This window comes from Lynx rufus, unplaced genomic scaffold (assembly GCF_022079265.1).
Source record: "Lynx rufus isolate CCGP_SWC_20201006 ecotype Redwood Valley unplaced genomic scaffold, mLynRuf1.p SCAF_3, whole genome shotgun sequence".
NCBI classification, from domain to species: Eukaryota; Metazoa; Chordata; class Mammalia; order Carnivora; family Felidae; genus Lynx; species Lynx rufus.
This window is the reverse complement of record NW_025814845.1, coordinates 114,935,611-114,953,063: the sequence shown is the minus strand read 5'-3', so window position 1 is coordinate 114,953,063 and position 17,453 is coordinate 114,935,611. Positions and strand designations below refer to the sequence as shown.

Here is a 17,453-nt window from a genome sequence, read left to right as displayed (position 1 = left end):
ATATGTTGTATGTCGATAACATTTCACTGATTCTAAAATTCTGAAATGAGCTAGTGATTATATGAAGCAGTGGAAACTATGGAGATATCCGATTACTGTAGAATATGAATACTTCCTATTGCAACTTGAATTATAAAAATCCTGTGTTTTGTTTTATCCCCTGAGAAGTATATTCATACATTTGTGTTATTTGCTTAGGAGGGATACACCTTTTTAAAAATAAAGCTTAAAGATAATAACTGCAAATATCAGGTATGAAACAGCTTTGGAGGGGTGGTAAACACTGAATATTAACTATCAGAAAGAGCATAAAGTTGAATTCCATGGTCTAGAAGAACCTCTAGAAGTTACTCCAGCAGAGGATAGGAGGCAGAGTCAGAGTATCGTCATTCATTTCATGCATTCTTGCCTGAAGGTAGTTTTTTTTTCTTTTTTCTTTTTTAACTAAGGATCCAACTCAATCATTTATTCAGTAAAACTGTGTTGATTATCTTTCCGGGTCAAGTATAGAGTTGAACACAAGCAATACAGAGATCAAATATACTTGTTCTAGTCTCCAGATTCTCATGGTCTACCACATGGGAAAAGTGGATAGTTGAGTGCTACTCAGGAAACTAGACAGCATCAGTAAGAAAGGGAAATTCTGCTGGCTTCACACCCAAGGTGTGTCCTAGACTGGGAACTCTTTTGGACTCATTAACTTACAACTTTTTTTTCCAAGTCCCCAAACACATTTTGGAAGCCTATATTTTTAAGGAAGGTTGAAAGTCAGTCGTTCATGTGCTGATTGGAAACTGGAGAGGAAAACCAAAGAGTGCTAGATAGGGCTAGTTTTGAGAGTGAAGAATAGAGTTGTAGCCAACTTCTTGACATCTCACCCCTTCTTGAGTGGGTCCATACTGGCAGGTGCATATGGGTAACATCATCACAGAAGGAAATAGTTGTCTGACCTACCAAGCTAGAAAGTCATATTCAGCAATTTGATTGAATATTGTGATGACTTCAGGGTTTTGTTAGAAGATACTTTTATCTGATTTTTAGGAAACTATAATATATGCCCAATCTTATTGACATATACAAAAAATGAGATAAATTTTTACTGTCCATTGGTTTTATTCGAGCATCTCAAACTTCAATGTGCATAAAAACCACCTAGAGATCTTGTTGAAAGGTATCTATTAGGTCAGGGGCAGTGCCCGAGATTTCACATTTCCAAAATGCCTCTAGGTAATGCCAACTTTGCTGATTAATGGATGGCACTTTGAATAGCGAGGTCTTCATGTCTTCATGCCAATGAGAATTCACCTTTTGTAACTTTCATTTATTTGTTTGCAGCTGTAGTGATGGTCCTAAACAGCATGAGTGTCAGCTGGAGTGCCCGGATCCAGATTTTCCTAACCTTTTGCAAGCTCACAGCAATTCTGATAATTATAGTCCCTGGAGTTATGCAGCTAATTAAAGGTATGGACTGGAAAGTAAATGCTTTTTAAAATACGTATCTGCTTTTGATCTCTTCTAGCCCTAACTTTTGCTTGTACTAGCAGAATCCCTTAATTAGTCTCTGCTTGTGGAACTTAGACTCTATACTGTCATCTAATTGATTTGAAAGACGGTTGCGTTGGGGTGTGTTGGTATTTACAGCTGAATGGCAACAAGAAGATTAAGACTGGGCCAAGCAACAAAATAAGGCATTAATGAATTCTCTCCATCTATAAACTCTTTGGAGTGAAACTCAAAGTGGAAAAAAAATTGCAATTAGTTTTAACTACAGATACCTATATCCTCTTAGTTTTACTTTAAAATAGTTCAATGATAGTAATAAAGACTAGAGAAGAAAGGATATCTGGAAAATGATGAAAGATGACCAATAATTCTCTTACTCTATGGCTATTACTGCTTTTATCTTGAGAATAGAGTCTTGACAGAAAGGGAGTCAGATATGGGACTAGCATTCCTAAAAACCAAATATTATCTGACAAAAAAAGTTGTAAAACTTAATTTTTATTGTTACATTAACAATAATTAGGAGCTGCTAATTGTCCATTTATGAATAGAAGATCTTGGAACTGTCCTGGCTCAATGTTTGCATCAAATCCATCAACTTCAGCCAACTCAGAGGAGATACGATAAAGATTTTAATGCCATGGCTTACACTAAAGAAAGAGAAGACATGAGCTCGCTCTTCCAATTCACATTGGTCCCCATAGAGCTAGCCTCCTCATTTTATCTGATCAATTAGAAATGCAGAGAAAATAATCTGTTTTATTGCTGCTTTCTTTTTCTGGGCTAACTTGTTAGTCTTCTGTAAGGGGTTTCTTCCATTTGTGGAAAGTGCAGAGACTCTGAGTTGTTGACCCTACTTTAGTTCTAGTTTAGGTTCCAAAAGATGATGTACTATCCTTTAAAACTAAGATCTTTTTTTTCTTTTTGGTGTAATATAAGACTATAGTCATTTTTTTTCCACCTATTGATATATGTATGAAGTGAGGTTTTCCAAAGGTTATTTTATTGCAAATTCCTTAAGAGCAGAGATCAGAGTGTATTTTTTGGATCGTTTTTGACACTTGAAATAGTATGATCTTTTAATTAATACGTATGCTATCAGTGCTTAATGTGAACAGGCTTCCTCTTCTAGTTCACCTAGTAGAGAAATACCATAAGAATATTACTACATTTAAAGTAAATTTTAATATTTTGGAGATCATTTTTAGCAGGTGTATTTACTCTATTACTACAAAATGTTGATTTTCTTTCTAACTTAATCACATATTTTTCAGATTAATTTGAAACTCCAGGAAGAGAAAAGCTTTATCGATACAGATTATGCACTTATTTCCACTCTAATAAGATCTTGAAAATATTTGTGTGGTCTATATTTATTTATGAGGATTTGGTAAACTTTCCTTTGAATATTATGATTTTCATATTCCTGAGACCTCTCTTATGCAGCCAGAATATTCCTGAAGTTTAGAAAAGCCTGTCTTTTGTAATATTTTAAAAATGACATTTTTTAGGATTTATGCTTTAGGACCTGGTCTTTAACAAAGTTTAGTTTCTTTTCTTGATTATTCAGTACTGTACTCTTAGAATATTATCTCTTTTGGCCAAAGAGACAATAGGTCATGATAAAAGAATATTCAATAGATATTTTTATCTGAGCCCCAGTATTTGTATTTCCCTTCTATGAGGCATTTCTAAATTCACTGTGTCATTTTTTTTTTAAATGAACTATATTTTGGAACTGGACACTTTGAGGGAAAAATTATTTAGCACACAATTCAACTTTCTCCATTTTTAGTCTCAAAACTCATACTTATTATATTAATATATATTGTTGTCTGGGCAACCGAGGTAAGAATTGAGATTTGAGTGAAGAGAGGGTCGTAATCACATACATCATCCAACTTCCATCCTCCTTTTATTTACTTAAGTGAAGACCAATTTTGAAACAAAGTCACATTTCCCCTTTGGGTGATCTCATTTGCTATTTTCTTTGGGAAAGAGACTTTTTTTGTATTTAACTTTGAATATTGGCTGAATAAATCTGAATTTTGGTAGGGTTTTTCTTGGTAGTTATCCAAAGATACACATGAAAAAGGCCCAGTATCATTCATGAAGTAGGGAAAAATGTTAAGAATTAAAGCATTCAGTCCACATGTTGATGCATGATTTGTTAAAATCTATCCATTTTAAAATTTAGTATAATTCCTTTTCAGTGTTTGTAAAAGGAAACTACGTAATTCTCTAAGACGTAGTATTAGTGGATTTTCTCCATAAAGGCCAGACAGTAAATATTTTCAACTTTACATGCTATACAGTCTGTGTCACGACTACCCAATTCTGTTGTTGCAGGGTGAAATCAGCCATAGACTGGTAATATCAATCCTAATACACAAACAAGTAGGCCTAGCTGTGCTCCAATAAAATTTTATTTAACACGGAAGCTTTGAAAGGCCAGATTGGGCCCACAGGGTTTACCAACAATGGTGGATGCCTAATAGATTACAGGTTGAAAACAGAAAGAAGAAAGAAAGTTAAATGATATGAGAAGGTGGTTCTTGGGTTTTGTTGCTACCTCCTCATTGAGAGTAGACCTGTCGATATTTCTTTCCAAGTATAGAAGACAGAGCAGTCTGCCAGCAAGATGAGACACTTTGGCATGAACATTATTTTGAGTTAAGAACAATCCAAACCCAGTAGATTCAGGAAACACTCTTTACCCCATCCCCCTCAGCTACCTGCTTATACCAGGAAGAGAGCTATTAACAGAGATTCTTTTTTACTTAAGAGACTCATGTGCATAACAGGGCAACTTGTGTTTTCCAAACATCTCCTTTTACCTTCCTGCAAATGTCTTTCCCCCCTTTGTATCCTCAGAATGCTACCCCTCTTCTTAGCTCATTTAAGTGTCATATTGTCTCACTGTCTTTGGAATCTCCATGTCTGTGGAGGTTCCCCATACGTACGTTTACTAAATTTGATTTTCTCCTGTTAATCTGCCTCATGTCATTTTAAGTGTTAGTCCAGCTAGAAGGATATGGAAGGGTAGAGGAAATTCTAGCTTCCCAACACAAGCTTTACATTATCTTCATTTAAAAGAATTCTACTATACTCCTATGAACTATAGCTTACAGAGAATTCTTTAGTCTTCTTTCATGCTCAAACTCTAAAAGAGCAGAGGCACACTCAAACAAGGAAATGGTTTTTAAATGCTATTTTCCTCTTTGCTATAATTTTATTAGAAAAGAAATGTGAAGTAGTTAGTGTTAGTGGTGATCCATATACTTTTTGGGCCTCCTTCTCTAGAATGGATAAAGTATTAATAGATAAATCTGGCAATGAGCAGGGAGTGAGAAATCTGGACCTGGAACAGCATAGTTCATCCCCAACCCTCCCATTTCCTTCCCCATGTTTATGGCTTATTCTTTGAAAAGTCCTAAAATCTTTCTATTCTCATTGCAGGGCAAACACAACACTTTCAAGATGCCTTTTCAGGAAGAGATGCAAGTATCATGGGGTTGCCACTGGCTTTTTATTATGGGATGTATGCATACGCTGGCTGGTAAGTTGACATCTCTAGATCTGGTGGTTTGTATGGTTCATTGATTCCTTCAAGTAGTTTGGCTAAGTGCCAAGCAAGGTGCTAGACAGTGTGAATAACCACAATCCAGCACAACCTACTTTTTCTTAAAGTGAGAAAGATGGTGTGGCTTCCTCCACCAGGGCAATTACCGTGCATATGACAACGAAAACATAACTGAGTTTTTCAGTCAAGGTGACTATTAGATTTAGCCTGGTGTTGTAAAAAAACAAACAAATGTGGGCCTTAATGTTACTGAAAGATCTATCACAGCCATTAAGTCAGGAAACAAATGGGTGAGCCCTGGTGCATGTTGCCAAGACCAACTACTCCATCCTGGTGACTCCTGAGGGGGCTGGACAAATTGAAAGTACACCTTCTGTGCTGAGCTTGCCAACACTGTTGCCGAACAAACTTGGATAAACGTGTCACAAGAGAAGCCAAATGCAATGAGGGTTTGGAAAAGAGGAAGAGAGAAATTTGTTTTGGGTGCTGGCAGTGGGGGGAGGTGACAAGCTCAAGTGTTAACAATCCACCTCTCCACCGGTAAGAAGGACACCTAGAATTTTATAGGGAGAGGTTGGAGCATCTGTGCAAAAGAGCGGACAGTGGGTATGTTTTCAGTCCATGATCATGGGTAGGGACGGGGATGTGTGGGGTGTGGTCTTCTAGGCATTCCGTTGCTATCAGGGCTTTTCTGGTCTGGTGGTTAGAATGTTCTGGTCATTGCAAAATGTCTTTGTCAATGCCTCAAGAAAGTGCGATAAGAAATAAGCACAATGGGTTTTAGTTAGAGCATGAGTTAAATGGTCTTATCTATTTCCGGTTTTAACTGCTGGGGTCTATGAGCAAGAGGGCTTGCTGACATTAAGAACCAATACAAATCACTTAGAAGTCTGTATCAGTGAGGACATAACAGTGCCACGGGAAATTAGAGATGAGTTCTTTGCTTGTCAAAAGGCCTTTCAGCTGAAGCTCCAAGGTTGTTTGTGAATAGTGATTAATTGATTTTTCTCTGCTTTCCCATGAGAATGAAATAATTCAGATATAGAAATAAGTAAGATGTACCCAGGAGGTAAAATGGTACTCTAAAGGCAGGGTAGGAAAACTAAGATAATGAAATCAGGCATAGTAGATAATCTACGTTTTACTGGTTCTTACAAATTCCTTAAAATTTCCTCCACATTTGAAAAATAAAGTATGCAGCAAAAATGATTAAAATCACTCTGCCATGGGTACATTGCCTTTGTGCTTTCCAACTGTGATAACCATTCTGGTTGAAGCATTAGAACTTTGTTTCTAATTTATGCCTTACTTTATTCAATAACTTGAATAACAATACTCATGGATAAGAATGGGATTTTTCTCTAATTAAATTTTATCGATGTAAGATTCAGTTGAAGTGACTATTACGAGAAAGCCCACCAGGTAGCAAAGTATTGCTTAAGCATCAAAATCTTTGCAGTAAAATTACATTTCACAGTTTTGGCATAATTAGTGGCAAAATCTCATTATTATTTTTGGAGCTACTAGTTGTACAATTTTAGCTATGAGAGTGTTCTGTAAACATAAAAATAGTATCAGGAAACCACACTAGCTCAAAAATTATGTAACTGCATTACAAATGCAAATAAAATGTACTTTCATTCCTTTACTGTTTAGATTCGTACCTTCCAGCTAGTGCATGGAATATAAAGATGTATTTCAAAATAAATGGAATGTTTACCATATAAATCTCAATGAATTATGAAAATATAGCATTAGAGGAAAATCAGGAGGGTACAGGAACTTAAAAAAAACTTTAACCTAGCTTTTGAAAGACATTCAAAGATTGTAGCTCTAAGTAGTATAGTGTAAAATATTTGTATATTCAAGAAATATTCTTATAGCCATTGTGTGTGTTAATCTTGAATCACACAGCATGTTTGAAATCTTTTTATTTTTGTCCAAAGCACAATGTGATGCTGGGCAGAGAGAACAGAGTTGTGATCATAGGGTTCGTAGCAGAATCAACTATTCTATGGCCATTCAGCTTGGATCAAAGCTCTGGTGCCCTGGGGCAGCAGCCAAGCTACTGGGAAGGGCACCCGGAGACCAGAGTGAAGTGGGGAAGTGATAGAAGCTTTCAGCTAGAGCCAAGTGTTGGGAGCCCAGCAATATTCACTCAGGAATGTGGAATGTGGAGATAGTCACAAGGGAGATTTGATTAATTCTATTGAATGAAGTTTCTTTTGCCTGTGACTACCATGCATCTGTTCCCACGGAATCTTAAAATACTCTTCTACCCAACTCACTCTCCCACTACCAGCACCAAATATTCAGGTCACCTGCTTCATGTAGAGCAAAGCTTCTCCACTTCCGTAGGCTTTTGAGAGCTGATCGATTTCTCCATTTCTCTCACTCTTTTCATTTTGAATTATCTTATTATCTGAATATTTTGTTTGAGTGATGCTGAACCCAACATGTGCCTCTCGTTAAAAGGATTTAAGAAAGCAATTTAGGTGATACGGATCAACTTTCTTTAGCAATTCATGAAGTGGGCAGTCTCCACTTTCAAGAGTCCAGAGAAGTGCAAAATGGGATGGAAGACAGGGAACTTTTATAGGATGGGCTTAAATTAGAATTAATTAGAATTCTTAGAATTGTTTCAAAGAATAAGGAACAAGAAAGAGAAAGATAGAAAATGAATAAGGAACAAGGAAATAAAGATAGATCCCAGAGTTGGTGTTTGGGGACTGAGTGGCCCTGTCTTGGGCCTAGAAGTTTATTTCAATTTCTGTTTACAGGGAAAGTGGGGTTTACGTGAACTTTTGTTTATACTTTTACGCATATAATCCTCATATCCACTCCCTATTTTAAAGAACAGAAAACTGTTGATTTTCTCATATTCTTAAGGGATCAATTCTAGTACTAGAAATTAAGGCCAGGATTTTAAATGGAATGTTATCTGATACAAGTGGTTTGTGGAGAGACAGATAAGTAACTGTATTTCTATAACAAGGTTTTTATGCTACCTGAATGCTGCTTTGTGGATAGGCAGAAATAATCTGGTTGTTAATCTATGGCCATCAGTCTTAGAAAAAGGAAGCTGTGTTTAGAAGAAACAGTCTGTCGGTTTGGAGTTCCAGAGGAAAAGTTAATATCTGGCTGTAAATGGAACAAGATGGAGACTAAAAGAGTTCACAGAGAGGGGTATTTATTCCCTTCCCAAATGTGATCCTGCCTCTCTGACCTCTGTCTGTCTTTCATGGTATAATTACAAGACTAGGTGGCGGAATTATAAATGAGGCACTGTAAATGAGCCTCTGCTCTCTGTGCTGCTGCTGTGACAACGTTTGATGCAAACAAAAAGTGTGGGGGGCATTGCAAATAAGTCAGACAGAAGCAGCCACTGTCATCAGAACTCAACCACCTAGGGTGTAAAAGCAGCAAGACCTTTGTTGTCCAGGAGGCCTTGCTCTGTTAGCAATTCAACTCCTCCATGGTGAATGGGAAAAAGATCCTGCCAAACCTTGGGTCTGAATAAAGTAGGCTTTTGGCCATGAGGAGTGCAGAACCTTTTTAGAATGATGAAAACTCCTTCACAGAAACATGATTAGGGGGAAAGAAATCATTAACCCAGCCAGGTCACAGAGTTGGGTCAGAGCAACTTTAATATCATCGCCAATGTCTGCATTCAGAGAGATAGGTCTGCCAGTGTTCCCTGTGGCCCAAGGGAACTCAACCAATTTCAGTCCCATATCCTGATCCAAAGCTAAATATTGCTTGGTGGGATTTTTTTTTAAACTGTGTAATAGAAAGTTTTCTGGTGTCTTTCTTCTCCCTTTTAAATCCTATCCTCTAGTGGATTTAGTCTTTCGAAAGCACCTGCTGGGATTATTTCGTACCATTGTGTCAAATCTAATCTAAAGAATAAGCTTCTTTTTAAAATAATTCACATAGTTGGGTACTGGGATGCATTCACAGCTTTGTGGTGCTTTTTATACACAATTATGGAAGAGCTGAAACAATAGATCTTGTGAACATTCTCTAGAGGCCTTGAGGAGATGTACAGCAAGGAGAATGCTATGGACTCATTGCTGGAAACTAGGAGAGCATAAAGGTGTATTTCCCATAGGATGTGAATGTTTGGACCAAAATAGGAAGCTTTCTCCTTTGCACCCCCACCCAGCCTTTTCCTTTTCTCTATTCTCTGGAGCTATGGCAAATATTTGAAATTGTGGCCTCCCCCCCGCCCCCCACAAATATTTCCTTTCTTGCTGTAAACATTGTTGGAAAACACCAGTTTCTAAAACAACTATTAAGAAGTAACTGGATATTTTTGACGTGAGAAGCCTGGAAACTCACTCTCTCTCTCATTCTCTCTGTGTGTGTGTGTGTGTGTGTGTGTGTGTGTGTGTGTGGTTTGTTTCATTTTGGGGGGATTTTTTTTCTTTTTTTTCCCCTGCATGTTCTTCCTGTATTTCCCATTGCTTTGGCCTTATAACAAACACATGAAATCCCTCAGAGTGCATATTCCAGATATAAGTATTGATTGTTACTTGCCTTCCTGGTATAACTACAGCCTCTATTTTTAGAAACTTACTCTCCAGTCATTAAAAAATATCCTTGGCTGCTAACTTTTTAGATCACCTTTATTGCTACTGTTCTGTCAGCTATTCAAATGTTTCTACTTAAGACACAGTCCTTAAAATATTAGATGTCTTCACTTTGTTAAAAGATAAACTGAAGCGTATTAAAATTTTTAAGACTTTATTTGAGCAAAAATCAATTTGAATCAGGCAGCATTTAATCTAGCAGATAGAATGGAGCTCAGAGGAACTGTACAAAATGAAAGACTTTTACAGGCAGAAGGGAGCAGGAACAAAGAAGTTAGTGTAGGCAAAAAAGCAGTTGGTTTTTGCAAGGTTACTTTCATTTAAACGATGACAGAGATCTATCAGGCAGATTACCTAACTAGTACTAATCAAGTGATTCCTGAGTGGCTGGTTTAAAGTTCCGTTATTGGGAGAGTTGAAACTATAATTGCCTTGGCTTGGTGTTGTGGAGCTTAGCATAAGTGACTCCATTTGGAGCTTATTGTCTAGTGTTTAACAACCATGAACATCAACTTTCTACTTGTGAATTTAGATGGGTTTTTATAAAGATGGGATAAGACAGGTTTTCTCATTCTTGTTTTAAGCTATGACATACTTGATATTAAAGTCTGTTGGGCTAATATTCTAGCCGTTTGGTTTTAGGTTATAGAAAATTCATACTTATAGACCCAAGCTTCTGTGTACCTATATTTAATAGCTATTTTATCTTCCATGGAATAAGAGAAGAGAAAAGTGTTTTGAAAATATGACTTTTTTTATTTTGTGGAAATGCCCTAAATGTATGAAATGAAGAAGAGAAATGTCTTTGTCTTCATATGTTTAGCTCTCCCGTTATGATCTCTTAGCTTTCCCATCTTCGCAATTAAATTATCTATATATGCTTGTTTGAGGATGGAGTCTGCCTCGGTCATACATCTTAGAGCCTTGAAAAAGAACTATAAGGGCTTAAAAGAGTATCCAGCAATCCCTTTAGATTGGAAAAAGAAGTCAAGGTTGCAAGGTGGTAGACATTTCTGGGTGGGGTGAGTAGAGTCACAAAGTCAAGGAAAGGAATCTGAATTTCTTTCTCTAGGGCCATAACTTTAGGGGGATATTTGTAATCCTATCAAACTTGAAAGTGAACTATTTTGTGCCTAGAATACTTTTTGTCATGCAAGGGACCCAGAAAAGCGTTCAGGACTTGGGAAAAGTGTCCGAAATGTTCTGCTGTTTAGTTATCCACTTATAGTGTAATGACTGTATGTCTAAAAATGCAACTTCATAGTCTTGTGACTTGAGGTATCTGGATAGGCACATACCAGAAAACAGCAAATTGAAAGGAAGAAGTGAAGATTAAGAATCTATTATCTTTGATCCCGTTGTCGGTTCCTACTTGCCCTTGTGTGCAAGTATGAAGCCATGAACTCTAAAACTGAGAAATGCTATTGTCACACTTCTATTGTCCTATAAGCTTTGATTGACCTGCCACCACTACTAAAATCTGGATTCCTGAAGCCTAAGGCCATCTGGTACTTAAAGTCTGTTCTCACTACCCCTGGCACACTTTGAGCTGCAAAATACTAAACTGTGGCTTCCACCCCTGTGCTTGTGTGCTATACTCAGTCTGGAACGTTCTTACACCACTTCACTAGGGCTAGACGTTAAGCATTTTTGAGGACTCAACTTGGGTGATGGCTTCTCTAGAAAATCTTCCCTGACTTGCCAGTCTGGGTTAGACCTTGCCTCTGGCTCCCATGGTACCCTGTGCACACTCCAGCACTGGCTCCTATGCTACATTGCACGAGTCTATGCTCCACTGTATATACTATCAGCTCTTTGAGGAGAATTAGTGTGGATTTCCCACTTTGTTTTCCCTAGTGGCTGACATGTGATAATCTCCTATATTGCTGGGAATGCAAAAATGGAAAAAAATAGTTAGACTGTAAACATAATCCACTTGTTGACTCAGTGATTATATTCTGAGTATTGGCCGAACAGAAATGATTGCCTGGTCCCCAAAAGAACATGCATAGGCATATTTATGGTATCTATTCATAATAGCTATATATTGGAAGTAATCTAAAACCATCAACAGTAGAATGTATAGTGTAACAGTACAATAGAAAACATCAATAAAAATAATGAATTATTGTTACATACAATAGCATGGGTGAGGATCATGAAAATAAGGCTCAGAAAAAAAATCCAGACACAAAATAATAAATATTGTATAATAGTTATACAGGCAAATATTAGTCTAGTGTGATGAAACAAACAAAACTTAGCAACGGTCATTATTCTGACTTAGCAAAAGTCAGAATAATGGTTGCCTTTACAAGAGAATGAAAGAGATGCTATTGACTAGAAAAGGTGATAAGGAAACCTTCTAGGGTTCTAGGAATGTTTTATCTCTTGATCTTTTTGTTGGTTCCATGGGTATATAAATATGTAAAAATTCACCAAATTATAGATTAAGATTTGTGCACTTAAATATTCATATGTTAGACCTCTGTAAAAATATTAAAAAATATAAAATAACTGGGGAAGCCTGGGTGGCCCAGTTGGTTAAGCACCTGATTCTTCTTGATTTTGACTCAGGTCATGATCTCACGATCGTGAGATTGAGTCCTATGTCAGACTCCATGCTTAGTGTGGAGCCTGTTTGGGATTCTCTTTCCCTTTCTCCCTCTGTCCCTCCCCCATGTGCTCTCTCTCTCTCAAAATAAATAAACATTTAAAAAACAAAAAATTAAAAAAATAAGAAAAATAAGAAAAATAAGAAATATGGCTTAATAGAAAAATGATTTGTTGGGCTTTTGAGTACTGGAGATTTTCATCTCACAATAATTATTTGTTTATAATTTTTTATAATTCTGAGTTTGATTCTAGATATTTAAAACTTGAAACTTTGGTTTATAGTCATAAAATATATTGATAATTTATAATTCATTTATATCTTTTTAGGTTTTATCTCAACTTTGTTACAGAAGAAGTAGAAAATCCTGAGAAGTAAGTGGCCATATTTATTCTGAAATATTTATGAGGAATAAAATGTAAGATTATAGAGTTGAAAAAGTAGACCTAAAGAAGATCCTTAGTGTGGGCTAATTAACTTTATCATTATCGTCATTATCATTATCATCATCATTTTCTCAGGGAGATAAAATTTTATTTGACTTTGTTACAGATTCTATGTAAACAACTTTATTGTATATTCTACATTCAACACTAAATTATCTGATAACCTGAAAATATAAAGTTATCATATAGTTATGTTTTAGATAACCAATTTCATAAAAGTCTACATATGTTACATATGTTAGCATATGATAAGTCAGCTGCCCACAAATGTTCTGTAAGACATGAGCTCCAAAAATGGATTATTTCTAATAATTCATGTTTTTTCATAACTATTCTATTAAAGAGAATAATGTAGTTAATGAACAATTAGTTATGAAAGCCTAGAAGTGACTGTAGAATATTATAAGAACTTACAAATTTTAGTAGCTAGATGATTGCTTTTACTTTTTGTTCCTAGGTAATACTTTTGGTGATTAAGTAATTTGATGATGATTTATATAATATTCCTAAGATGAATTATTTTTAATTCAGGACTTAGACAAATGAATTTTGTGATTTGCATACAAACGCTTGACTTTATACAGCAAAACAGCATAACCTATGGGCAGAAGAGGGAAATTTTAAGAAGTACAGTGTAAGATATGGACAGAATTATAAAGTAATTTAATTCATCTGGCATTGATTATACATCTACCATATTTCAACCATTGTGGTAGAAATTTCTTACATGACGATAAAACTTATATTTAAGATTTTATGGTCTAGTCACTTAGTCAAATGTGTAAACAAATGAAAGTAACATAGTATGATGCCATCATAGATTATTTACTCATCTGACAGAGAGTAAAGGAGGAAACACTTAACTCTGTCTGGGGGGATATACCTATACCGAGTCTCAAATGATAAACAGGTATTTTTCAGGGGAGAAAAAAAACAGGAAAGAATGAGAGAGAGAGAGAGACAGAGACAGAGAGACAGAGAGAGAGAAAGAGAGAGAGAGAGACAGAGAGAGAGAGAGAGAGAGAGAGAGAGAAAGGGGAAAGGGAGAAAGACTTCTGAGAAACAAAACATGTACAAAGATGAGTCAGTATAAAATTGCCTAGACATCAGAGACGAGGCTCAAGTGTTCAACGTTCACTTTAAGGTGGACTGAGAAATCCTGGGACTATGTCTGTCTGTCAGGAGATGGTAAGCCAGTTAGATCTGGCGAAGTACCACGTTAGAATTTTGAACACGCACACCAGCAACTAAGGTTGAAATGACGTCTTATACCATCTGATTCAACCGTGACACAAGTAAATATGTAATTTAAACATGTGAAAAGTTTATTTTATTGAGAAATATGAGAAATTTATGATAGTACTTTCATATTTAGAACTGGAATTGTGGTACAGTACACTCATTTACCGGGAACTAGTATCTTCTAGCATTCCTTTGAAATGATAAGCCACTTTCTGGCTCTAAATCTATTGATGACACAGATAAATAGGTTGCCCTGTTTTTACTATTTTTGAGAAGTGTGTAAATGGCAACACAGAGAAAAGGCTGTTCTTACTAGATTTTATATATGTAAAATATTTATTGGATTTCCATTGCAAAAAAGAGATTACTATGGTTTATGTCTTTTAAGTTTAAAGGCATTTTAAAGAGTCTAGTTACTAAAAACTAGTATTGGAGAATATTTCTTATAAAAAAAAAGGCAAACTGTAGGTTTGTGGATGTGACCTATAATGTAACATTTATTGTATGGTACATCGATGGCATAGAGATAGCTCATGTTCTCCTGTAATGGTATTTAACGGTTTAAATATAGGTCTATTTGCTGTGTATACACTACTCTTGTGTATATTGAGTATATTTTAAACCTATTTATGCCATAATTACCCTGATCTGAATTTCTGATGTATTCTACAAGAATAGTATACTTTTCAAGATTCTCTCTCTCTTTCTTTCTTAAGGGTCTTATTTTCACACATTGATAATGTCTGTGATTCAGTATGTACAACTACTAAAGAACAGTGATGTATGGATTCAGTGGTTTTTTGTTGTTGCAAAGAAGTTTCCTCATCTCAAAAAGTGAGAATAATTGTAGCGCTTACCTCATTGGGTTGTGGCAATGAGTTAATACGTATAAAGTACTTAGTTTAGGGACTGTACTTTTTAATCACTACATAATTGGTTGTTGTTACTATAATTATATTTCCTGATTGTAAGAACAACATAAAATATTACTCACATAAGAGTATTTCCTAAGCGACAATATCCTAGCCAATTCTCTCTCTTCAGTGTTTTTGAAAGAAAAATGAAAAGTATATCACACCTGTTGAAGCCTGTTCTATAAACTTTCAGCACTGAAATTGAATATGTATTTTATGATCTCTCCTATTTTTATGTACAGATTTCATATAACATTTTATATTTAGAGAAAATAAGAGGTTTATAATAATTTAAAAGTAGCTATCAAAACTGATTTAGACTGATTATTATCACTGGTTATACCAGATGAAATGTTTTCATTTTCTGGAAATTATGATTTTGCAAACTTCATTAAATATTCCTAGAATACTTTTAATTTGATATTTTAAGGTCTTAAACTAAGGAACTTCTCCGGAGAAATTAAGTAAGAATCTGTGGAATTTGGGATCGAGATAATTAATAATTGCTAATACTTAAGGTGAATAAAGAAACCTCTGGTACCTTTTTGTTCTGTTATACAAGGTACTCAGATATTCAGTTTTTGTCTGAATGAGTCTGTGTAAAATTTAGCTAACAAATTTATTTTCTCAAAGTCAGAATATGAGAAATCCACAAAATCCCCTTAATGAAAAGTAAAGATTAAATTTGTACTGTGTATTTATCAAACCAAAGAAGTTCAAGCTTTTAAGCAACGTATTCAGTGTCTTAATTTAAAAAAAAAATAACATTTCTCTATATTGTTGGCAATCAGTCCAGGTCTTTTAAAACTAAATCTTATTTTTTAAACACAAGGAATGATTTGGGAAATATTTATGGTTGAACATAGAGAACAGATGGTAAAATTATGTGAACCTCATCCAGATGTGTAATTTGTATTATTTTGTAGGTAGATACAGCTCCAAAATGTATTTAGTTACAAGGGAGAGTAATTAGAATTCCATCTCCTTTGTGACATGCCAAGATAAATGTGTTTCCCAATCAGTCACGGGTGCATGTGTCCAGGTGTGCTGCAACGTGTAACTTTCTGGCAGCTGGTGAAATGAATCATCAGCTGAACATACAACACCTTTTACTATCCTTCTCCACCTAGGCAATAAAATTTTGCTACAATTGTGCCCTAATAGAAAAAGTGATCATTAATTTAGATCACTGAAAATAACAATGTGATTTAAAATATATAGAATGTAGAATGAGGTTTCATGATCACAATTGACTGCCCTTTACATATACTTTAATTTCAGTGGTGATTTTTTCAGATTACCTAACATCACTCTATGGAGTCATTTCTGAACTGCTATTAGGAGAATGACTTATAGAACAGCTCCCTAAGTGTTACCACAAGTGAGAGGTAAACTGAGAGATTCATGGAATCAAAATAACTAGCTCATGACTTCTTTCTTCTGTTAGGTCTCAGTTCCTCTTTAAAGCTTGTAAAGCACTAATCCTAAAAATTGGGGCAAAATCCCTGCTATATGATTACATTTATAATGTTAAAAATGTTGCCAGTGTCCTTTTATAATGTTTTCTTCTCTAAGAGTGGCTTTGGATCTATGGGAGTAGCAATCTTTTAAGAGGCATTTAACATATTTATGTAAAATGACAGTAATTATCACTGAAACTTTTGTAATAATATAAAAATATTACATTTAGAAATTATCTATAGCATGGTGGCTGACTCTCTAAGAGTAAAAATAGTATTTTGAGGAGTTGGAATGTCCAAAGGTTGGATCATGAAGGTGATAGAATCCCAAAGAATCTCTGAAATTTAAAATGTCCCCCCATGAAATGAAATGGGTAGTAGTAATGATTGGTAATGTGTACATTTGTTTTTAAAAATCAGTGTTTTTATTTGCAAATATAATGAGTTTTGCCTTATGACATTATTTGTGTGGCGACAGTGCAATCTATCATTGTTCACAAAGTTACACAGTGCAAAGAACATATCATTGAGATGTATAATGTTTGTAATCCTGCCCTTCAATTGATAAATCACGTCTTGTGTTGATGAAAGCCAAGAAATGAATTGCTTTTCTTTGACCTTGGGGGTCTGAGATTAGTCAGTTTGTCTATTAGACTTGTTCCAGTGTTCTTCTCACTTCATTTATTCCTTCTGTCTTGAAGAGTTGGAAATAGTAGACTTGGTGAAAGTCAGTAAAGTTTGATATCATCAGTCATTTTTGAAGAGCAGGCTATCGGCATGGTCTGAATAATCAACTTTAATAGAAGGTTTAAATAATCAGAGTGTCATGTTTAATTAATACTTTGCCTGCTTTCAATTTATATTAATTGATGCCTGAAAGTCATCGCACCTTGTACCAACGATAACTTAGAAGAGAAACTTGGCTTGGGAAAAATGCCCAAAGACCTTTAAGGCAGTGTAATTGATCAGACTGATTCATAAATGGTCAATAATCACGTAATTTATATTCAGTTCAAATGTTGCCATTCTAAATTCTTGGTATATATGTTCTTATTCCTATTGACTTGTATTAAGCCAGTGTAAAGGCATTTATTAATAA

At 35.3% G+C, this 17,453-nt stretch overlaps 1 protein-coding gene across 1 annotated transcript in view; it reads left to right on the top strand.

Moving 5' to 3' along the window:
* Positions 1-17,453, top strand: part of SLC7A11 (solute carrier family 7 member 11) — a 74,935-nt gene that overhangs the window by 16,366 nt on the left and 41,116 nt on the right. The window contains exons 4-6 of the mRNA XM_047091400.1: positions 1,336-1,461; positions 4,963-5,062; positions 12,622-12,666. Of these exons, the coding sequence (XP_046947356.1) occupies positions 1,336-1,461; positions 4,963-5,062; positions 12,622-12,666 (271 nt within the window). The remainder of the gene's footprint in view (positions 1-1,335; positions 1,462-4,962; positions 5,063-12,621; positions 12,667-17,453) is intronic.